The sequence below is a fragment of the Anopheles coluzzii genome, chromosome 2 (assembly GCF_943734685.1).
Source record: "Anopheles coluzzii chromosome 2, AcolN3, whole genome shotgun sequence".
NCBI lineage: Eukaryota > Metazoa > Arthropoda > Insecta > Diptera > Culicidae > Anopheles > Anopheles coluzzii.
This window is the reverse complement of record NC_064670.1, coordinates 15,201,506-15,226,691: the sequence shown is the minus strand read 5'-3', so window position 1 is coordinate 15,226,691 and position 25,186 is coordinate 15,201,506. Positions and strand designations below refer to the sequence as shown.

The 25,186-nt window shown below is 45.6% G+C and overlaps 1 protein-coding gene across 2 annotated transcripts in view; it reads right to left on the bottom strand.

Annotated features, from left to right (window-relative positions):
• Positions 1 to 25,186, bottom strand: part of LOC120949947 (nephrin-like) — a 134,677-nt gene that overhangs the window by 20,067 nt on the left and 89,424 nt on the right. For both annotated transcript variants that reach the window (XM_040367595.2, XM_040367597.2), the window contains exons 5-10: positions 25,050 to 25,163; positions 24,500 to 24,703; positions 16,785 to 16,936; positions 11,379 to 11,523; positions 6,678 to 6,811; positions 4,425 to 4,584 (exon numbers count right to left, since the gene is read on the bottom strand). In XM_040367595.2, the coding sequence (XP_040223529.2) occupies positions 4,425 to 4,584; positions 6,678 to 6,811; positions 11,379 to 11,523; positions 16,785 to 16,936; positions 24,500 to 24,703; positions 25,050 to 25,163 (909 nt within the window). The remainder of the gene's footprint in view (positions 1 to 4,424; positions 4,585 to 6,677; positions 6,812 to 11,378; positions 11,524 to 16,784; positions 16,937 to 24,499; positions 24,704 to 25,049; positions 25,164 to 25,186) is intronic.

The following is a 25,186-nucleotide window of genomic DNA, read 5'->3' as shown; positions in this document are numbered from 1 at the left end:
AATCTGACACAAACGTTAATCCCAGCTTTTTCCTCTTTCCCTTGAAGCAGTTGCAGTGTCAGTGACCGATTCTCTATATTAAGAGAGCAGCTGCATGGAAAACACTTATCCGCACCGTTGGCCACACAATCGTTCCCTTCGCTGAACATGGAATCAGCACCCCCCTAGCTGATGGGCTCATTTCTGTGGAGAGAGGTGGGAAGCAGTTTGTAACAGTAGTAGAAATCCAATCCATATCGGTTAGCGTAATGTAGCGAAGGGAGATGATTTCTTTTGTTTTGCTTGCCTTCCAACTCGCGCGAGTGAGAAGAAGAAAACATCAGCCAAACAGCACGCAAGCCGTGTGTTGGGTGCTAAATTCCCTTTCATTCACGCTCTCGCCCTTCACGTGGGTGCCGTGTTAATTCAATCAACTTCCGGAAGCTGGAATGCTATGGTAGCCCAGTTTGTGTGCACGCTTCAGGCCATGGGGTTGCTTGCAAAAGGGGTTCCCATTATTGCTCACCGACAGCACACACACACACACACTCGGTACGCTGAAACGGATACGGGGCCAAAGAATGGTACGCCTGATGAGGATACCGTTGGCACGGGAATGCCACCCCTGATGGGATGCTTTGCAGAGGATATTGCGCTGACTTCCGGCTCTGGTGCTTCCCTACCATCTTCGCTCCACACCGGAACAAATAGAATCAGCTCCGAAATCGATCCATTGTCACTGTGGCATTACTGTGCAGGCGGCGGTGGCGGCTGCTGCTGCTGCTGCTGCTGTCGTTGGGCGATAAAATTGATTGTTTTCCTTCGCATCCCCAGTAATCATTATTTTCATCCCGTGCCGTGCTGTGAGCGGGCTGTGTCGGTTGCGCCACTCCTTGTTGCGCACTGGCTGTGCGACACGAGCGTGTCGTCACGTTGCACAGCTCGTCAAGCAGAAGATAGGGCTAAAGGGGGAAAAAGGAGCAAACGTGTGCTAAATTTTTCACACCCACCACACGACCAACGGGGGTGTCATGCGTGTTCCCTTAGGGAAGAAAGCCACATGTCAGCGCTTGATAAGCGCGTAGCAGCGCGTCCGTTTTCTTCGGGCGTGCCCGTTACTGGGGTAGTGTTTGAACAATAGTGGAGGTTGACTTTCAAAAGTAACAGTAAGCCTCGGCCGTCCTTGTGCCGAGGCTGGTGTGATAGATTGACCATCTGGACCATATGGTGTTACGTTTCCTTTCTTGCTTTGCTTGCATGGTGAGATGGCACACGGTACGGTACTATTGCACTCACACTATATTGGGTTCGGTTAACAAGCATATCGAGAGAGGGGAGTTAATTTTTCATACCGCAAGCAAAATATTTCCACGTGAAAAGTTATGAAAACCCATAAAATGCCAACAATACCATCGTTTGGCTACTTTGCGCCACTGCCATCGCCACTTGAAGCGTGATGTGAAAATTCCGCCCACTTGGGCATTAGTTTGTGATTTTTATTTTCCACTCAATGAGCAAAGTCAACGCAAGGAAGAAGGGGAAACAATTTCTAGATGAAGCGAAGAGCTGCAGCGATGTTATGCGGCGGTTTGCGATAAACTTACAAACGTTACGGCTAACCGTTGCGAAGCCAAAGTATGACGGAATTGAGTGCAAAAAAAGGGCAAAGATAAAACGGTGGGATTGCTTTGGAGAAGGATTTTCTGAGAAAGGTAACAGCCAGCTATACAATCCTTAAGTATACGTTTAAGATTTATACGGATTTTTTCAATCCTTTCCATTTGAGATGAAAATCAATGGACTGAAAAGTGCTGCGACAAGCGCAATGTCAAGTACGTATGCAGTGAGGAATGTTTTCAGCTTAATGTAGTTCAACAAAGTATCGCTTTTTGCCATTTTAACATGAAACTATGCTGAGTTTTTCAACATCAAAAATAAATAAATAAAAACCTTTTTTCTTACGCTTCTTGTTTTGTGGCATCTGTAACCAAAAGAACCCCTAAGACGCTCATCCTTAAACAACTACCAAAAAAAGAGGAAGTACAAAAGAAAGTTCACCATTGCAAAAAGGGACAGATGAATTGTTAATTCACCTCCAGATGTCTTAATTTCTGCGTGACATCGGTTGGTGTCTTCTTTTTTTCTTTGCAATGCTTTTTATCGCGCGACACCTTCCACACCTTAACGGGGAGACATTGTCACACCGTCGCTCGACGAGAAGAATGGAAGAATAATTTCATTTCGGTACCACGCACGCACTGCCAAACGGCACACGGCACAAATGATGCGGGCAGCGCCCGGATGCTAGGCACACATTTCCACACCACTGTCGCAGGCTGCAAGAAAAAGGTCCCATTCTCAGCGCTGGATGGATGGATTCCTGCCATCACCCGGCGCAAAAACAGCAACGGAAGCCAACACCGAAACGAAATGCTGCCGCTTTTTGTGGCTTCGCCTTCACAGGAAATGGGTTCCTTTTTTTCTTCTTCTTCCTTACTCACCGGGATCACGACAAAACCCGTCTCCGAGGCTTCTTTTCGCAAACATAAATCCATCTCAAGAGTCGCACCGTCGGTGTCGACCGGTAGACATCGCCTCCTGCCTCTGCCTGCCGGAACGCCAAATGGTGAACGGAAGCTGATGCTATCAAAATTAAAATTCCACGTTAAACTCACACCAGCCACACCACTACTGGGGCCCGGGCCGGAAGAAGCGTCTCGCATCTCAGGGCTTGTTTTTTTGCTCGCTCTTTCGCTTTCTGCCCGTGAGTTCCACTCTCGATTGCGAGGGGCGCTAAAGGCTACGCGGGGCGATGGGCGTGTGGTCGACCGTAAGTCGATGGTCGTTTTGATGTGAAATAGTCGTCGTCGTCGTCGTCGTCGTCGTCATTGGAACGCACCAAAGTCTTGCCGAACCCACCCGAAAGCCGGGTACCATCGCCAGGGCAGGACAGGTGGCTGTGTCGGTGCGGTCATCCAAAGCCGGACTCCCTTACCCTTATCCTAGCGCCGCGGGAGAGATAGATTGTAGCTCCAGCGAAAGGGCCCCGTAAGCATCAAATAGAGACGATCCTTTTTAACACCACAAATCTAATTAAGAAACTCACTGAAGCTTTCAACGCGCTTTTCTTTTTGGACGCTACATCGGTCTGCCCGGGTTTGGTGGAAAATGGGCGAATGAAATGGTACATCCTAGAGCACGCCAAGCACGGACAGTGTTGATGGTGGAGGAGCAAAATGGACGAAAATTGTGTCTTCAGAAAAAGTGTACCATCAAGCGAAGAGCGGCGACACTCTCGTACTTTGAAGTGGCACGATAGAAAGGACCGTTGCGCAGGAACAGAAACCCCCGTGCGTAACGAACGGTTCTGGTTGATCCTAGTTCGTAGTGCGATGAAAAATCAAGAAATGTAATAAACAAAGAAACCCTTCACCTCTGAGTGCGGGATGATCAGCCTCCGGGAGGCGCGGCGGGCAGCGTTGGAGTAATCCACTCTGACAATGCGAGCAAAAGCTTTGCCAGTATGCTGGATGCTTTAGTAAATTTACTGAAAGAATGATGGTTGGTTTTTTGTGTTTTGTTTGTGGCTATTTTATTCGCTCGAAGTATCTTTGGGACAATCGTTTATGAGAGTAAGTTAAAACGCTTGAAAAATTACTAATTTAGAAATAGCCAAAAATGAAGATATGTCCATAAGAAAGAAAGTAAGAAAAATAAATAAATTAGTCTAAATAACTAAACTGAAATAACTATCACAGTTGATAACTTAAATGTTTTAAATTAGGCATTGAGATTGATCATACATTTCAGCCCAAAACAAGAAGAATGATTTGGAATGGTTAAGAAAAGTAGAAGGAAGATTTCCTTATACAGTTAAAGTTAAGAATAAATCCTAATATTTGTTTCTACTTTATCAGTACCAGGGAACAGGTTCCATACACAACCAACTTCCAACGATCCTTGCAGGCTTTGAATACATCGTAAAGGAGCTCTTTTTCAATTCTTCTCGGATCGTCCATCATTCATGCACCTATTGATGCTTTACTTCTTCTGCATAATGCCCAAAATCTCTATTCATTTCATTTTCTACTAATAGGTTCTTCAAGAGGATCTCATGTTGGGCTTAACCCCTCATCGGTGAAACATTATGCTCATTGGGAGGCATTCTTTTCAAACGTCCATCCATACCCACAAATAAGAACAGCGAAATAAATAAATTCAAACCCGTAGGCATGTGCTGCAAATGACCGGCAGATTCCCTCATTCGCTCCATTTTGTTTTTCTTTTCTTTTTTTGCCAACACAACCATACACGGGGGCCCTGCAGCACTTCGCCTGTTTGCAGCATCACTGCGGCAGCACAGTAAACGACGTACGCATAATCAGCATAATCAGCAGCCCAGGGCAGGGGGACGGCCGGGGCAACAATACCATCATCATACTTACACTTTATGTCCAGATGGACGGGGTTGCTCTCCCCGTCGCCCTCCCGGTTGCTGCCGACGCATGTGTACTGTCCGGCCCGGTTGCGGCTCACATTCTGCAGCACCAGGCTCTGGTTCGATACGGTAACGCCTTCGGAAGGATTGTTGACCAGCTCCTTGCCCTGCAGGGAAGTGAGAGAGAAAGAGAGAAAGAGAAAAATGATGCAACGCAATGAAAGTAAATGTGTGTGGCGAAATTGTCTCAGCATTGCGAATGTTAGCTACAAAAGCTGCTAGCCCAAAAATTATAAGAATGTCCCATTTTTATTGCACACTACAAGAGGGCGTATTTGGTCGATTTTATAACCAAGCAAAGTTTTTTTCTTCTATTTTCTTCTGGCAATGTTTCTTGGATGTTGCTGGGAAAAAGGAAAAATGACCCGTATGGCCTTGCTCAAGATGAAACATTGTTCAGAAACAAACCTTAGAAAAAAACAACCGTCCCTTCCGGTCACGGAGCATTTCCGCTGTGAGGTTAACAGGGCGACGGAAAAATGTTCCAAACAAAGGACAAACCTCAAAAATAAGGGAAGGACAGAAGAGAACAACAGCACACACAGGGCACCTCCCCTCGACAAAATGCGCCTTTAAGAGTGAAATAATTATGACGACCTTTCGCTTCGGAGCCGTTTAATTTGGTACGCACTTAACACTTTAAGCGCCGCGTCATATGAAATCGCACGACGGCTTTGTTCACCGCTCAGCTCTGTATCTGACGCTCACCAATTCTCTTGATAACGAATGAGGTAGGAAAGAGAGAACGAGAACGACATGTGCTACGCCGTTATCGAAATGAAACAAAAGAGTGATAATAGTCGCACGAACAATTGTCGCTCTCATCGCTCTCTTGTCATGCGCTACGTGCTCACTCGCAAACTGTGACGTCAGGCCGGCGGTCAAAGTGTTAATCTACATCTTGGCTTGGTTTTGCGTCCCAACCGATCGCTTTCGCTCATTTGCAAAATGCCAAACTGCGATAGGGAGTCGGTTTCCGTGCTGGCGGCCCCCAGCGGAAGCTACCCGTGTCCAACGTTTGCCTAAGATCTGTGCCACGGATAAATTAGTCGCCCCCCCGGTTAGCTTCATCGCGCCAGGACGTGGTGGGAGACGTTCGTATACGTTCCTGTCCGAAAAACGATGATTCCAGGGACTATGAATTCATAGCAGTGCCTGTTTGTCCTGTCCTGTCATACCCGTCGGTAAATGTACGACAACCGTCGCAAGATAGCTCTCTAAATTAATAACATCCAGCGTGGCAATAAAAGAAGATAATTAGTGTTACGCATCACTTTGACCGCTGGCACTTTTTGGTATCTAGCTCACTGGCCTCTCCATTTAGGCCCCATTATTTGCCCTATGTGTACGTTTTTTTGTTGTTGAGTCCCATTTCCGTTTTACATGTACTGTTTCGCTTGTTGTCGCTGCCACGATTTCAGTGGGAAAGTGTGTAAAGGTCAACTCGATGGAAGGCAAATGAAACGATGTTTGGCTGACAGTGAAGAGAGCGGGAAAGGCAGCAACTCGCAACAAAAGCATTAGTAGTGGAGGTCATTACCAAAGAACCATCGTACCATCGTTTTGTGTTTTGGTAGAATCGGCCATGTCCGGCACTGCAAGCGAAAACGCAATTTATCCCACCCGTACACCATCACCCGAATGGGGCACTGGTTGCTGGATGGGGCAAATTCGTAATAAAACAAACGACATCATATAATGGGGGGGGGGGGGGGTAGAGGCGCCTGCACCACACGCTCGAATGTATCATTCTGCCAGACGATCCAGACATTAGGATGACACATGCAGCATCAGGGTCAGTGGCAAGTGATGACCCTTTTGGTAAGGGGGCTTGCGGGGATTTTCCCTCCTGTTGGGTTGTATATGCGAACGCACAGCAAAAAAAAAACCGGGCAGTTTCCTATCATTTTTTCCTGCCCTGTCCAGCTACAGTGGTCGCTTGGCACCAGGAGTTGGTGAGTGTTGGGTTGCTTCATCATAAAACATAAGGATTAATTTGTTTTTATGTGTGCCACGGGGTAGCATTTAATTTTTCTTCTCCCCATCCCTTGCATGAGATATTCACCGTGTGCCTTACAGGTTGTGTTGTATCGTTTGTGTGTGTGTGTGCTTTTTGTCTCTTACTCTACAATCAGTAGAAGTTACTTTCTGGTTGCCATGCCATGGTCATGCGCTACTGTCGGACACCGGAAACACTTACGTAATGACGCCAGATCACTTTGTACACCCACGGGTTGGATTTGATGTTGCACTCGAAGTACACGTCGACCCCTTCCGGGATGGAGGAGGTGTAGTTGTAGTTCGTACCGTACTCGAGCGTCACCACGGGAACGTCTGCAAATGAAACGGCGCGCAAGAGAGTGAAAGGGTTAGTAGGGTGGACGATAAATACTAAGAAGTAACAGGAAAAAACAGAGGGTTGAAAATAAAGGACTGCTCCTGACAAAAAAGAGACACACAAAAAGTACACTCCCGAGCGGAGTTTTTCGAGCGAGGGCGTGATAGTTGTAAAATTAATTAACAAACGAATACGTGGTGACCATTTAAAATGGTTAAAAGGTTGTTTTTCGGTGCGGTGGGGAAGTGTTTTTGTTCCTGTACACAAGCAATGGGGAAAATTCCCACGCGTCTCGGAGTTGTAGTTGGAGGGGGGGGGACGATGAAGAGTGTACAAGGACTTATAAAAAAAAGTGCACCGAATTAAGAGGATCCGGGTTGAGTTGAGCAGCGAGCATGAAAAGAATGTTTATCCGGCATTAAAAATGTGCTTTAGCTGTTGTTTAGCATCCACGGGTTTGCCGGGTCCTCTCTCCCCGATGGTGAACTTTCACACAGGGCAGGTAAGAAACTAAGGAAGACATTTGTTTGCGCTAAAGCTTCGAGGGGGTAATGCCACAGCTGAGGATAATTGTATCGTAAGGAAGTGCGATGCATTGTTTTGCGCAATCTGTACAGGGTAGAGCCATTTGTGGGACATCTTTTTGGGGTCTTTTTCTCTTTTCTTTACATTGCCGTCAAAGGGATTGGTGCCAGTTAAACGATAAAGTGAACATGTTTATTACTAGAAAGCCGGTAGAAAAGAGTGCGGCCACCTGGTCTTTTAGGATTAGCAAGTGAAATGTGCTTTTTTTGTTCAATGAAAACGACTGCCTTCTATTGCTAATTAACGTTTAATATAACTTAAAACGTCACTCATTGCAACGGTGACTACTCACAATGGCGGGTTTAAAGTCGTCCCAAAATTATGTTACAAAACATGGCTGAAAAGGCTAATAAATACAGTAAACTAATTTAATCTGAGTTCCGCAAAATGTGTGCAGCACATCGTACAGCTACTGTGGATGTATTAAGTAAGCTCTTGCATGATGCTACGATCGCATGTTTCGTTCGCTCAATCATTAGTATGCCATCCCACGGATCAGCACCCTACCACTCCCGATAGTGCCACCGGAACGGGGAAAGATGCAAAATCATCAACCAGGCTAGTGAGAGCTCATTTCGTACCAATAGCGGACCCAAACTCATCAATTTCCTTTCCCAAAAAGCTATCACCAAACATCCAAACGGTGACAGCAGAGTGCCACAGAGTGCAGTCTTCAACGGTTTAGCCCCTCAGATTGTGGAGCAAGTGTGGGTGGGGTTGATGAGGCGTGGATCATTCTTGATGCGTCCAGCTGTACATGACCAGGGTCAGAGTACCGTACGATCCTGGGGCTGTTTCTAAGCGCTGGGTACGGTTCAAGATCAAAGAAGCGCTGAGTAGCTAACAACTTTCCCGAAATTGCTTCTCAAAACCCAAAATTCGATGGGGCTGGTACCTACGCATTGGTTTCTCACTTGCCAGCCCCCCCCCCCCCCACTGCCCCGCACATCCGGTGCTGCTGCAACTGCTTTTGGCACGAAACTACCCGCGTCACCTCAGTGTTGGCCGAGGCCCTATGAAACGGTGAACGATGAATAACTTTCCACAGGTCCAAAAAAGTGCCGTGTAGTAAGTTTATATGAGCTTTCATAACGCCGTTTCACGTACGGGCACGGGTGCACTGCGTGTTTGCGTTTGAGCAGAGATTGAAAGATGTTGGGGCATGTGTAGTGGAGAGTTTTCCTAGGGGCCTTAAACGAAAGGGTTTGTCGAGTTTTAATTAATATGAAACTCGCCCCAAACAGTTCGACCGTTAAGCAAAGCTGTTGGGGTAGATAATATTTCCTATATGTTTTACCGGTTTAATAAAAACCCCGTACAAAATCGATTGCTTATATCGCATGACTCGAACTGTCCATGCACTGCAGCTTCATCGTCTGTGGAAACAAAAAAACAAATTTGTTTAAAGTTCGCCTAGCTATCGATGGGGTGGTACCGCACGCATTAGCGCGCTTGCAAGAAAAGTACCGAACCAGACAGCCATGAATAAATCATGAGAAAGTGCCGCTAATGTGCGTCCGCTGGTCGGCCACACGGGAAGCAAATAACGGCGACAGCACAGCGGCACCCCAGAAAGTCCTCGGGATGTTTGATTCCGTTATAAAACCATAAACTTGAATAATAAGCTAAGCCCACTCCCCACTTTCACGCTTAATATCTGTTTTTCCACCGACTTGATGCCGTCGCTGTAACAAGTTTATCCACGTAGTATTATTTCTCACTCAGGCAGAGTATGGCGAGGCTCCCGTTAAATGATGCCACATTCACACACACACACACACACACACACACACAAACACAAAGAGGTACAAGCCATGCCCGGAAGGGGTGGGTATAAAATAACGAACCACCGGGCAGCCGGATGTAATGAGGTGGGTGGGGCGGGTTGTGCACGGGAGTAGATTTCCTTGCGGCATTTCCTTCAAATGAGATTTTGCACAAGCTGCCATAGTGTGGAATGTGTATGATTTAGGTATTATCCTCAATGCCGGGGCCCGGGCAGGATGGGACCGAGGGCGGACAAAAGATGCCCGCTGGGAAGCGAGAGAGAGAGACAGGAGATTTGTTTACTCGGTGTGTATCCTTTCGAATTGTACAGTATTCATCCTTTTTTTATAATTAGCATCCGAGCCGTCTGGGACAGTACAGCGAAATGTGGGACGCACATTACACATTCCAAGCATGCTGCAGGGCCAAAGAAACGAGTGTCCCCAAGGGCAAGAAGGGCAAGAGAGGGAAGGGCAATGTTTAGCTATTTTCCACCCGAAACGCGCGTGCTGTTGGGATTACAGCGAAAAAGGATCTTTTGATATCATGCGCAAGGTACAGGGCACCATGGTGATGGTGAATTGAAGGTTAGTAAATCGTTTTTCAAAACAAGCATTAAACATTGTGAAATTAGGACTAGTGTGCTTGAAGACATTGTTTTGAATTAAGTAATATTAGTAAAATTTGCAACGAAAAAAACTCTCAAAAGTGCGCTGCAAGATCGTTTTATTAAATCAATCTTTTTTTTAATTTCCAATGCACAAAGTTGAAGCAAAAGATTGTACATTAACAAACGTTAAAGTTACATTGAAAACCCGTTTAATCTGGAAAGCATAAAAACACAGAAAAAGACACACCATCATGCTGGAACGCATAAAACGTCTGTTACATGGCCCGTAACGAATTAGTACAACCTATCAACAGCACCAGACGCAGGCAGACGGAAGCACGATGGAACCGCATCGCAAAACCTTCCGAACAATGAATCCTTCCCGCGAGAGAGAGAAAGAAAGAAAGAGAGAGAGGAGAAAAAACGACACAACCCTCTTCCCTGCATAGCAACAAACGACGCCGACGTCGCTGGAATCGGTCTCCTAATGACACCGAGGCGTACTGCGATGACAGACATGACAGTTACACCCGTATACCCGGTCCCGCAACACGACCACCGCCCGGCGTCGATCCGCCAGTACCGCCGGTACCGCCACCAAACCGTGGCACGCTGAGTGACAGCGAGCTCGCTGCTATTTTGCTGGGAAAGTGTCCAATCTGTCCCGGAAGGGTTGAGCAGCAGTGTGCAAACCCACCCCTTCGTACTCCGGCTGACCGCTACACGCGTGGGAATTTTCCCAACCCTGCGCAGGAATGAGCGTGGTGGGCAATCCCACCGTTGAGATGGGTTTTAAAAAAGGGAAACAATCGACCTACAAATGGTCGCAAATTTGATTAAGGTTCCGCAACGCTACACTTCACCGGCACCTCGGGGTGGAGCCAAAGCCACACGGTTTTCATCGCGCACCCGTACCAAGAAGGTCAAGAGATTGAAAAACAGATGTAGGAAGGGTGGCGTTATAATCCCACGGTTCCGGGCAGTGAAAGACGCGAAAGACCTTCTTCACCCGTCGAGCTTACCATGGGGCCGTGTTGGGCACGGGGGATGAAAACACGGCTTTCGCTGTGCTACACGCTACACCACCGATGAGATTCAAATGCTCCGGCAATGAGCCAGAAGGGATGGACGCTTTTCCACACCGTACGATAGAGGCGCACAGCGAAAGACAACCGAGAGAGTTTGCGGCTCGTCCCAGGGGGTAGGGCGCACTGTGGTTATGGTAAGGCAGTCGCGGTTGTAATGAATTTTTAATTATCTTCATCTACATTCACATGCGGCGATGGGCTCCAGCGGGAGCAAAATTAACGCATCAAACACGGCAACAGACACGGAACGGAGCGATGAGGGAAGCCGTGTTTGACGTGAAAGCTGTCAACAATGCTGGGACAACACCCCGGACCCCGACAGTGGCACGACTGTGACGCGGCTACCAAGAATCGGCACAGTGTCACAACCATGCTGGCCTGCGCAATCGGCAGTTCATCGGCGAGTTGTGCGGTTGCGAAACGTCGTGGCTTTCATCAATGTCTAAATGTGCCCCGCCCCGGGGAGAACGGTTGTGAAGGCGATGGCATTCCAACACCCCGAGGCGTACTTACGGTAGATGTCAAGCTTCCAGCCATCCTCCTTGCCGGCATCCGGGATGACGGCCATCTCCGCCCGGCACGACAAATATTTGCCCTTATCGTCGATGGTGGGCCGGAAGCTCAGTATCGACACGGTGACGTTACCGTCCGGATCGGTCTGGAATGGGAGAGAAGCCGGTTCGGCAGGGATTAGAATTACGTATGCATTTTATAATGAGTATGTCAAGTGGGTGATGTTGAAACATGGACATGGAGAGAATGTGAGAGCGAAAAAGAGCATACGTGATCGAGGCATGAGTCTAGGAACTATTACAACCATTTCTGTAAATATGTTTGATTATCTTCGTGCATTAGTAGCAGATTGTGTTTGTATTGAATATTTGTTCAATTTGTTGAGATGTGAAAGTGCTGTTGTTTCGTAGATTACGGGAGCATCAGTTACAACGAAGAAGAATCAATCAAGCATCAATTACAAAATGACTTATATTGGCAGTTGCGTCAAGATAAACCATTGTAGGGAGAAGGAAGTAATGACTGTCTTATTTAATTTTGCAGATAATAATAAAATTAGATTGGAACATACAAACCATCTAGTTGTTTAGTATTAGTTTAGTTTCGCAACCAATTTTCTTTTACCCCTTTGATTCAATTCCTTTTGTTAAAGCCACAAACTAGAATTTCCCCAAAAAGCATAAGTATATTGAAGAAGCAACTCCTTCCTTTTGTTGATGCTTCACTAGCATTTTTCACAAATTATTGCACATTCCAGCGGTAGCAGTGTGGTAAGAGGGACGAGCAAATGTCGTCACTTTTAACGGACACCACCACCACCACCACCAACCCTACCAAAGCCATGCAAACCAAGCGAACTCACCCTGCTCTGCTGGTTTGGATTCGGTGAACAAATTTCACCAAACGCAACCAACCAGCTCTCTTCGGCCAAAACTCTTTGTTGGCATTGTTTTCCCTTGCATTCCCTTTGCGCTTTTGCGTGCAAACTGTCACAATGTAATAAATTTCGTATTATTATTGTTATTATTGGGGACGAAATTTGCATACAAATTGCAATTTTCTATCAACACCCCAACGCTGAGCGCGGGAGCCTCGCCCGATTTGTCTCTGTCTCTCCTTTGCTTGCCTGCGCTTTGCAGGGAGAGTGCCGCTCTACTGGTGGGAACGAAACCACTAGAAGCAAATGGTACCCCACCATCGAACCGACAGTTCCGTTTACCGTGCTTCGGCTTTCCCCCCCCCCACTTTCCCGATTCCACAACTCGGCTCGTTTCACATTGGCGTGCAATTTTCGCAAAACCGCAGTGATTTTTATACCGTATCTTGCTTATCGTTTCAGCTTTCTTCCGTTGTCATCCCCCGCCACTGTGATACTAGGGCAGGTTATAGTGGGGTGGAGAGGGGTAGTACTACTCGAGCTTCCGCGTGCCCTTTAGTTCGTGTGCAACAGCAACGACGTGCAAATGGGTTCAGTTTTCTGCAAAAAAAGAGGAAACGAACTGCCAGCAATGCATGCTCATTTCTCCGACCAACAAGGATGGAGGGTGCTGCGGCCACGTTCAGTTCAGGAAACTGGAACCTGAAGAGCGCGGTGACATTCCAGCATAGATGACACAGTTCTGTCGCAGAAAGTGTCACGATAGGGAGGCAACGTTTCGTTACGAGAAGACGACTTCCAGCGTTCCAGCAACGTCAGTGTGGCAAAAGAGCCTCGGGCAACATTACTTTGACGTACGACATAGGAATAGTTGCGAGGGGTATTGTATGGGTTGAAGTGGTTGAAAGAAAGTAATGTAAAGTATTGGAGCAGAAGTTGTATCAATTTCAGTGTCAGTCAAGTAAATTTGGCAAATTAAAATACAAGTTTCTTCGTTCAACGTATCGCAAAAGCAGTGGGAATCATAATTATATGTCTGCAAGCAATCGACAACTGTCCTATGCACTTCGTAGATGCATAATTTACCTTTTTTCAAGAGTGAATATAAAAGCCTTATGGATAATGTAATATAGGATAACAAAGTAACAATAAAATCCTTAGATTAGTTTCATCATTTGTTTCACAAAAAGAAAAAAACAAATCAAGAAGCGTTTTCCTAAGCCGGTCCATACCCACACGCCAGAGAAAATATAAAACTGAATGCGAACAAACGTTCACTACGATGTCCATCGTTACTAGAAATGTTGGTAGTAGCGATACGCACAGCCTTTACTTCACGCCATGCATCCGGCACAACAAGCGGCCACGGACTAATAAAAAGTAAACCAACCCGTGCCACACCATCCGTGTCGGACCCGAGCGGTTTCACGCTGACCGTTGTTGAAACAAAAGGGGTTTGGGAAAGTAAATTGAAAGTTGATCATTATTTTTAACCACAGCCACGACGGCATGAAACCGACACGCGGCCGGACCATCTGCCCTGGCCGCGCAAAGTGTGATGAAATACAATGCAAATTAAAACCAAAAAACCAAACCAACGTGTTAGAAAGGTTCGCACTTTACCAACGCACCCACTCTCATTTACCATCGAGGAGGGAACAATCAAGAGAAAAAGAGAGAGAGAGAGAGAGAGAGAGAGAGAGAGCGCGAGAGAGTGAACAAAAAGGTTAAATGTTACGGGGTGGTTTGGAGTTATGGAGAGGTTGAAAGAATAATTCACTATTCGTTTTGTGTGCGGCTGAAAGCGGTCTGAAACCAAGAGGTAATAAGTTTGGTTGTTTCGGCATTTCGGCAAATAATACGAGCTTTGAAATTCAATTGAGCGAGCTTTTGAAATGAACATGAACGTTTGACATAGGGGCCCTTCACAATTCTAGTCAGTTTTTTGTATGGAATTTGACAGTTGGCAAAACCACACACAAAACTAACCTGCTAGATTATTCTAGCCTCAAAGCTAGAATTAGATTCGAGTACCTGCTTAAAAACATGGCAAAAAAAGGTGGTGTTTACCACCAAGGTGCATTAAAGAAATCAGGTGATGGAATCCAGAATCAAAGTGTATGTAGTCCAGGTGATCTCATAGCAAGTTTTTTTATAACCAAATTTAAATATCACTTTTTGACAGGATGGGGGAACACTTTTGTTCAAACAAGCTTTCTGGAGGCTTGACGAATACACAAAACAGTCATTTGAATAAAATTTTCATTCGGAAGCACACGCGATAAAAATCAGCCTTCTGAATTCACACACCTTGGGATAAGCCCACCTGTTTGTTATACCCACTGAGATAGCTGCTCGAAAACTGCTAAACAATGCAAACAGTTGAGAGGCTGAAATTTCAGCCTACGAACTTAAAACGGAAAGGGCCCCATATTTTAAATTAATACCCATATCCAACATGAAATGTTTCATTATTTTAGGCTGTTCTAGTGTATTTGTTGTAAGCAAATGGTTGATTTCACATGTTACTATGCTATATTTACTATTATTATCAATATGTGTTTCGATTTTAATCACGTTTTATCATTATTTCATTTTAAGTGTTAGTAAACAAACGCTCCGTTTCTGTAGTTCATCTGTAAGCTTATTTCTGCTAAGCGCAGATAACTGACTTTATTATCTCTTTAAAGTTAGTTTTGATGACAGCAAGCTTACGCGTGTTTTGCGCCGCATGAGATATCTTTTATCTGACGGTCAAAAGCTGACCATTTCCCCATTACCATCAAAGCTTGCATTCGCACTCACCCTTATTGCACATTTTAATCATTTGCTAAAAAAATAACAAAAAAACACACTCACCATTAGCTGTCAGATTAATCTGTTTTTGTTGTTTTTTTGTTTTTCAATCACGTTCAAACACACCTCTCCACACCTTCACCCCGTTGTTGGCTGTGGTTTAGATCTGGCCGTTCCGAGCCGTAACACTAACTAATGTCACAGCCGGGTGTTGGGTGCAAAGCAACGCAAAAACATCAACCATATAACCATATTGTAACACAGCCCTCGTACAGCTCTCGCCCAGCATGACAATAAAGTGCGCGTTTTATTGTTACTCTTGCTCCCCCGCTTGCATGTTTAATAATGATGGTGTCAAGAGGGGAGTTCCGGGATTGCAACCGCAAATTTGTTAACCCAAACGTGGCCATCCACGAGACCGAGTGGTGTTGAACAGTGGGCAGATGCAGCAAAGCGGTGGGAAGCGCAACTAATGGACCAAACTCATCATGATGCATTGTAATCGCAATAAACCAAGTTGCGTGTGTCAGGCTGACCCGACCGACAAAAAAAAAACACGGTTGAATCGCGGTTTTCTATGTTGTGTTGGTCGGTTCACTTTGGCTTCCCACCGCAGTTGTGTCTGTACCACATCAAAGGCTAGATTTGGCTAGCGGTATTACTTATCTGCTATCGTTCGGTTTAAATAGACAATAACGGTATTCGTAGCACGTTGTTCGTGTCAGTTGGACATAGTTTTATCTGAATCCAATGATAGGAAAATGATTGTTTCTATTTTAAAATGTAAATAATACAGGAACCATCTCAAAGCTAGGATGTACAGTCGAGTCGAACGCAGATTGAAAATTGAATGTAATACATTCTTCAATATATCCAGGAGCATTTTTTTCATACAGTCCCGACTTTCATTTCTATTTTAGAATTCTAGATTCTGACTGATTCGTTTACCGATAGAAGGAATGGCAGCCATACTGTATGGGAAGCTTGTATTTTGCAATATTTAGTATCACGATTAGTGATGGATGAAGTTGGCAAACATCTGGAGTCGACTCCAATACGACACCGAACATCTCGGACCCGACTCCAGAAGATAGGTCCGCCCAGCACTATCCGGAGCCGTTTGGAATCGCCCGGAGTCGTTCGGAGGTGTCTAGAGTCGGAATCATCCGGAGTTGATCGGAGTCGAATGGAGTCAAAGTCGTCTGGAGTCGTCCGGAATCGATTGGAGTCACTCGGAGACGCCTGGTGCAATGTTAATGTGGACAGATTATTCATCTCCGATTCTGACTACTGCTGACTCGAACCGGTGTTTTTAGAAAGAACGATCTGTAGTGCACCGGAAGTTAAATGTCTCCGGACGGCTACAACTACAGGCGGAACTAGTGGTTTCGGAGTCGTGGGTGCACACCAGAAATCAAATCTCTAATCAAGACATGCCTGCTATGAAGTCATATGCTTTATAGACAAAAAACGAAACTAACGGTCTTAATGATTTCAAAGGTTGAAGTGTAAGTAGGATGAATTCCCAAAGGGTAATTTAAATTGAGTAGCTCCTTGAGAGAATTGCTCTGATTTCATGTACAGATTTTAATGAATAGTAAATTGAGACAACCGTACGGTTTCAAACACAAAGCTAGTAAGACTACACTAATACGCACAATGCTTTGCTGGAGTGCTGGACTCATTTGAAACATGAAAGACTTCATAAAAGATGGACACCATCTGCTACTTACCGTTTCATGGTGACCACGCATCTGTGTGCTTCCCTTCCACCAGGTAATGGTTGGAGCTGGGCGCGAACCGAGCACTTCGCACTGCAGATCATACGTGTGGTTAGCCGACAGGGGTCGGTTTTTACCCTGTAACCGTACCGACAGCGGTCGCACTGCAAATAATGAGAATAATGGGAAAGTGTGTTACAGCTTCATACAAAACGCATTTAAAACTAACATTATACGCAAATGGCGTAATCGGTTCGGTAGGGGTGATTTTAGAGATAGTGGGGATTCCTGCTGTCGTCCGAGTAAACCGATCCCATTAATCCAAACGAACACACACAGCCCGAACACGGGTTTTACCCCCCAGTGAATACGTCTGTGCGTCATAGCGTGGTGGCGTTTCGGTGTACGACTTCAAACGCTATCCCATCTCGGTTGAGCCTTTAGATGTTTTAGATACATCTTCTTACCAGCATTTCTTCGAAACCACATCACACACACACACACACATGGTGAACCATCTGCATTGCGCACGGACATTCCAGAGCTGATCAAAAGATCAACTTACCGGGTAAGCGGGCAAGAGGTCATCCCGGTACAGCTCACCGGAACATAAGGGGAACCTACACGAAAATCCCGTAGATAATACTCGCAAAGAACCGACTCGCTGCGTAAAAGGGAGCCTCAAACCGTAACGCAATCGATGAGTCCGCCTGTCCGTGCAAAATCTGTCCTGAGAGATCTCCAATTGGGCAACCGGCGAGTGTGCTGATGTGCATTGACATGGATATTAGATGAGCAAGGGGACTTTAGCACGGTATTAATGTATTAGCTCGCTGGCAGAGTGGCTGTGCTGGAATGCTCTTATCGTCGTATCTGTTCGACTATCGGACCGTATCGCGTTTGGGATCAATTTCAGCAACGATTTGGCTGAACCGGTGTTGCGGTTCGGTACTTAGAGATTAGTGGTATGCGACATTACTGCGACTTGCGTGACCCGAACTCGAACCGAACTTGAAGCTGCTTAAACAGGAATTAAATTCACGCCCATCGTGTTAGCCCAATGATGGAAACAATTTATCATCATTTAGCTACCACCAGCTACCAGCAACACATGCAGCTCTTAGATACACCGCCATTTTCCACCGCCGTCACGAACAAACGATATTGTTTCGATTATTTAAACTTTAACCAGCGCGGGCCCAATCTCGCAAATGGGTTTGCGAATTAAAACTCTGCCACGATGAGGTGTTCACCCAGCTCGAAAAAACGGCAACGGCGAATAATTAATTCATTGTGGGCGTGTCGAAATATGCTGACATTTATCGTTTCACACTTTTGCACCATTTTGCCAAATTGGACGCAGGGGGCCGGGTGAGCCGTGCGTGCATACATAATGCGTGGCGCGATTCATGCGTGTCCGAAGCAGTGGGGACCAAGCTTTAAGCTTAAACTGTGCCACCTGGTTGAGTGAAATCGGCTGGACCCGAGCAATAATGGGTGGAAAAATAGTGAAAAAATAAACTCCCGCCAAGTCCATTTGGTGTGTAAAATACACCCATCAGTTTTCATTTTTTAACGCACTTTTGAGTGGAAGCACACACAGACATACACAGGAACTGGTCGATTGAAAACATAATGGAAACAGTGTGCCTTTATAGAGGTTTGAGATGGATAAATATAATGGGGAGAGAAAGAGAGAGTGTGAGAGAGAGAGAGAAAAAAAACGACCAGATCCATCAAATGAACAGAACACAGGCGGCAATCGTCCATCAAATACGGTGGGATGTGCTTGCTTCTTTGATGGGAATAAAACTTTTCCTGCGTCAGCGGCGTATCCTGTCCAGCACGGATAGCACGGGCGCTACATTGTGCACGATTTGCCACAATCGCTCCATAGAGCGACATTGTATTATTTCTCCATTGTGTTACCCTCAAACCACTCAAATCCCGGTGCTCGAAACGAAAAGGCGAGTCATTGAAACGCCACCGTACTCCACCACCCTCGAAAGCCGTCCCCGTATTACCTTCCCAAACGGGGCACACTGCCGGCGAGGACGACGACAACGACGTCGACGGCGGTGGATGATGATGTTGATGATGATGAAAGAAAACTTTGATGCTTCTGAAAATTTTATTTAATAAAAGCGTAAAATCTCAGCGGGAAGTTCGCTTTCAGAGTCAATTAAATTATCAATTTTCCAACCGTGCTGCTGCTGCTGGTGCTGCCGCCGCACGCTGCCTGCCCACTTTGCGGACGGATATGAGGCCGGAAAATGTGCTGAAGCCACCGAAATCAAGGGCGTTTTTGCGGGCGGCGGGTTAGCGGGATCAGCGGGTGGCGTGGCGCACGGTTATTGGAAAAGCTATACCGATAGAAATCCGAGCTGAAGAGGAGAGGAAGCATCTAGCAATCCTCCCCGCCCGGTGGCCCTGGGGGGCAGCACATAATCCATGTTTGCCAACTTCACGCCCCAACCATTTCGGCAAGCAAATCGTCGTAGACGCGGCGCCAAATGATGATGGGACATAAAAAAAGAAGGGAGCAGCACATCGAGCTGCCAGTTTCGGTGCTCCGCTCGGGATATCGGGACCGGCTCGGTGGCGCCGAGATCAATGCAAACCACTCCACCAGAGAGGGCCGCGGGAGGGGGGGGGGGCAGAAAGTGATATCGCTTTTAATGCTATTAGCCTCCACACAAACGGATTGAATGTTTTTTTTCAGGGGGCGATGAACGGGAAAGTGAGGGAGAGCAAAATCTGTGAAAGACGAGTAAGGATTTTGAAAGCATAATTTTTATACCCTTGATGTTATTTCTCCGTCCCTCTCTCTTTCTCTCTAATTCACTCTGTTTCTTCGACAAACTCCATCTCATCGTATCCGGTGCTAGCGTCTGCACTTATTAGTGTCATCATCCGGCGATTGAGGAAGGATCGATTTTGTGGTAATAATATTAGAGCAGCTCCGTAGACCCGTGGACCACGCGTCCGCTGTCGCACTTAGTGTGAATGATTAATTTCAATTTAACTTCGTTTGGGATTCTTTTTTTATGAATTGTGAAACGCTGACGGAAATTAAGCGCTGCAACGACACGTGGCAGAGTTAATTGTGGCACTGGGAAAACGATACGTCATTCCAATCACACCATGGCCAATCGTACGTTCCGGCAGAGTGTGACCCGCCAGGTTTGCACTACCTGTAGCGTGGGTTCGGAAACTTATTAATTAACGCCTACCCGCTCCATTTGCTGGTCCGTTGCCTTTGAGCACTTGTTTGTTGGAGCCCATTCCACCACCACCACCACCATCACCACCACCACTGACAATTGTGCGGAAATGGGAAATAAAGTTCGGCTCGAAGTGGCTTTTTCACAAAGAAAAAGCTCGTTGGCTGGCGGGCGAATATTCAACCGCAACACACCGTAGGGTTCATTTGAAGTTTTTGGACGTTTGCTGGCTTTCGTGAGGTTTGCTTTGTTTAGATTGTTTTTCTGCAGAGGGGTGGCAGTTTGATTCGATGCGAAGATATTCCGGCTTCTTAGGGTGTGGGGTGTATTTGCCTCCGGGTTATTCACAGTCAATTAATCAGACAGTTTATGTTGGTGTTGAAAATGTTCGTGCCGGTAAGTTCAATTATTGGGGCAGTAGCACAAAGGAGCGTTATAGAACCGATCAAACCATGGCAAAAGAACGAAAAGAATTGTAGTGTTGAAATGTTTTCTAAATTACCATGATAATACAAATTTGGTAAATAATTGCTGAACAATGATCTAGAGGCATTTAATACAAATCAAATTACACATATCTTTCGAATTTTCAGAAAAAAGTAAAACAACAAAAATTAAAAAATAGCGCTCCTAGTAAAAGTTTGTTTGTGACAAGCTACAGCAGCAGCGTGGATCAGAACAGAACAAACATGTTTTTAACGTGTTGCATCCAACAGTTTTACATGCATACTTTTACAGCACACATGCATACTATGGCTCGGTCGGAAATACAGCGTTATTGTAATCGAATAAAAAGATGCTTCCAATTGCGCTCACAGCAAAACTGATGGTACCACCACCCGAGATAGATGCACGCTGATGAAAAACCACACTGCATGTGGCTTGTTACTGGTGCAATTTGTCCACTGCACTGCACAATGCCTTTTCCCACACTGAGTTAACGTATCACACAAACACAACACCCACACGAACCTGGCTGGACCCCGCATGATTAGATTTACGACGAAGGTAGGAGTTTTTACGATGTGGGGGACAAAAAAAAAACTCACGCAAACTAAAAACCAGCTGTGCGCTTTCAACAGCAAAACAACGGCACCTTCCCGTGCACCTTCCCGGATACAGGCTCCTCAACCTCAACCCGCATTCACCAACATGTGCAGTTGTGGTTCCGTTTGCCGGGAGAATATTTTTCTCGGTCGTCGGTGAAGAAATGACAAATTTCCCTCCCAGCGGGGGAGGCAAAACAACCCAGCAAACTGTAATTGAATTCCACCCGTCGTCAGCATTCGTCGGTCCGGACCGACTCCGGTATTGCATCGCCGCCATCGATCGGGACGGGTGTGCTCGGAGGGGAAACAGTGGGTGAGAGTTATCCACTCGATCGCTCCATGGTCGTACATAGTCTAGCAAGTGTGTGTGTATTTTTTTTAGATCTCCTGCTGCACAAATCATCAAATACCAGCAAATAGAAAAGAACATGGACAAACCAAAAATAGATAAAGCATCAAAATTGCAACAGCATCGCAATAGAAAAAAAATCATGCTTAATCTATTCCAATCTCCCCCACGGGGTTGTTTGTGGTTGGACGTTGGAGGTCAAGCACTAAAACTACATCATTTCATACAATCATTCCTACGAGTCATGCAACACGTACACACATCGACTCACCATGCCGAATACGGCTCGTACGTACGTATCAGCACAAAGTGCATCTATGCAGCACTGCTCATATGAAGCAAACAAAATTCGAAAAAACACGGGAAAGAACATGGCAGGCAGTATTCGTGGTCCCGTGATACCCCCGAGCACTTGCAAAAGTCGAAGCGCAATCGAATTGAAGATGAATTTTTAAGTGATAGTCCATTAGTCTTCACTTTAGCTCCTCTCGTTCCCGTAGCAAAATGTGGCGAGCGTGGGACTCGGACCTGGTAATCAGATTTGCCGTGGTAACGAAGAAAGGACAGGTAAGGACATTTCATGTTGTAGCTTTTTTATTGCTAAAGCTCAGCACTGTAGATGTGTGTGTATGTGTGTGTTTTTTTTGCAATACAGCCTCTGTAACACATTCGATTATTTGCGAGTATCCATTTTGGGACGTTTCAATCGTTTGGAGGGAGAACTGTAATGAAAACTTCAGTATCAGGGACGATACTAATCGTTTGTATTGTTGTTCCTAATAGCGATTGAGCATCTTGAGGAAAAAGGAAGAATAGAGAGGCAAGAGCTCATCAGTCGATAAGCGTATTAACGACATGAGTAAGAAACTTGTTTCTGTTGCTTGTTTCTTCAAGCCTGGGTTACAGTTCCAGTGAAATTGAACGTAAAATTTTGGATTTTTTTGCTATATTCCATTAAACATTGATCAGAATATGCCTTATCGTACACCAAAAGATAGGATGTTCAATTTTCCAACTATGGGGCCCTTTCCGTTTGAAGCTCGTAGGCTGAAATTTCAGCCTGACAGCTGTTTGCATTGTATAGCAGTTTTCGAGCAGCTATCAAACTGAGTATAATATACAGGTAGGCTTATCCCAAGGTGTATGAATTTAGAAGGCTGATTTTTATCGCTTCTGCTTCTGAATGAAGATTGTAAGAGTGTTTTGAGTATTCGTCAAGCCTCCAGAAAGCTCGTTGGAGCAAAAGTTTTCTCTCGTTCTGTCAAAAAATGCTATTCAAATTTGGTTATAAAAAATGCTATGAGACCACCTGGACTACGTACACTTTGATTCCAGATTCGATCACCTGATTTCTTTAATGCACCTTGGGATAAATGTAAACAAACCCGTGTTTTCGAGCAGGTACTCGAATCTAATTCTAGCTTTTAGGCTAAAATTTTCTAGACTGAAAATCGCAGGCTAGTTTTTTCTGTGGTTTTGTATGGATTGTTTACATGATTTCAGCCTCCAACTGTCAAACTCCATACAAAAAGCTAACTAGAATTGTGAAGGCCCCCTATTTCGGCTGTAAGACATATTGAATTATTAAAGTAATTGCATTTTCTTGTGAGTACCCGTTTTGTTCACAGTGAAAAGATAATAGTCAGCTGGGAATCGCAAGGAAATACATTCAATTCATTATTGTAATATGTTTAAAACCTCAGTACAGAAGTTTTTTTTTCAATTATGGTTAAATTTCTTATAGTATTTCTTCGACATACCCTATCTTGTGGCAAAACACCGGAAAAGGTACAGTGCCCTTCTTTCATGTAACTCTCCTGTTAGAGAATTATTGTTAATTATTAAAATAAGAAATTTAGTACACGAAAAATGTGATCAATAAATTCCACTCCATTCTACTTTACGAATCGGAAAAACAAAACATTGCTGATTGTGTCATTTTTATACCTGTCAATAGCCCCCAAAATTCAGTTACCCAAAGAATCCCTCTGTACATTATCCAATCGTTTGTCCAATTTGTCTCCACCAAGCATTAAAACTGACCCGTTAAGTACATTACTGCATCTGGACCGAATTCCGCGAGGACCGAAACAAGCTCCGGCCAAGCTCAAGTGGAGCGTGCATTTTTGTACCAGCAAACCAATGATAAATGACCGGGTGCGAGTTGTACCCGTCGTTCAGTGCCGGTGATTCATTGGGCAAGCAATCACACAGCTTCCCACCCACCGGCAAAGGATCAAAAACACTCCCATTTCCTGTTGCGCACTCGAGACGGTCATTGTGCAGGCGAGCTTTCCGCCGGTCAATATGCTGGCCGTATTCGGTACCGTGACAGCGATACACCCCGTTTCTTATCCCCGGGACGTATCAACGGTCCGTAACATCACCACCGGAAACCGAGCCGCATAAAGCATTCGAACATTCGGACAGGGAGGAGCTAGGGGAAGGGGTACCACATTGTACTGCTTCCGCGCGTACATGCGCCGTTGTGCATGAGCGGTTCGTGGGCTTCCCTTTTTACCAATGATACGTTTTTCTTACCATTGCTCGGAACGAAACGATCCAGCCAGCGTTTACCGGACGGCAAAAAGAAGTGGTTTTTATTTCACAATTCAATCCTTTTCTCACCCGGAACAACCCGGTCACAACCGGGCACCGAGGGATGGGTGACAATGCACCAGCACAAAAGCACACGACAGTGGCAACGAGACAACTGTCCTACCGGGTGGGTGGTGGTCGGCACAGGTACAGGTGGTCGGTGGTCGGTGGTGGTGGTTTTTCTTTCGGGGTCGATTGTTAGCTAGGGTGATAAATCACCTTTGGTTCACCTGCTGCCCGGTGTACGGTGTCAGAGTTTGGTTAGTTTGCTTACTGGAGCGGCTGGAGCGGTGGCGTGTAAAGAATGTAAAACCCGAAACAGACACCGAAACAAAACCACACGCGCGCACAGTTCACTCTTCTTTTTTTTTGCTATATGCAACCACTGTTGGCGAAGGTGATCCAGGTGAATAATGGGATGTTTAATTCTTCGGTAGCGTTTCCTTCGCTTGGGGCAAAGCTTTAGAATTTAGTGCAATGTTTACAGTTGACTGAGATTTTACTTACAATTCATATCGAGCGTTATCGAAGCTGATATGGGATTCGTTACGTTGTTGTTTGACGCCTGACAGGTGAAGACAGATTTCAGGTGCTTCCGCTCAAGCCGATGCAGTACGAGCGTGTTTTTCACTCGCTTGTCCGACAGGACGACGGAGGTATTGTTGATCACCTTGTTCTCGTACCACCATTGTACTTTTGGTAGGGGACGACCTGAGGGATGAGATAGAATAATATCAGTAACAAATTCCTTTGAAAGCAATCTTAGAGAGTTATTTGTTTAACGGGTAAAATGAATATGAAGCCAGTAATATATGGATAGATTGATTATTTGTCATCATTGGACAGCAAGCGGAGATCTAAACTAAATCAAAATCAACTTGATCCGTCAATAGCTTTGATCATCAAGCTAGACAACGTCATCAACAGATTCTGAAATAACTTCACCCATGATGTACAGATCAAACACAGGTCCGGTGCAGCAACATTAACGTCAAATCAAATCAAATCAAAAGCTGTCCAAAATGGACAGCCTATCATCCTCGCTCAACCAACTTACCTCCCGTCGAGATGCAGGTAATGTTGATCGTTGCACCCTCGTTGTACGGCCCCAGTATGTAGTGGCGTATGTGTGATCCTTTCTCGTCCACTATCAGCAGCTTTTCCGGAGGCACTGGTGAGCAGTTGAAGCAGAGG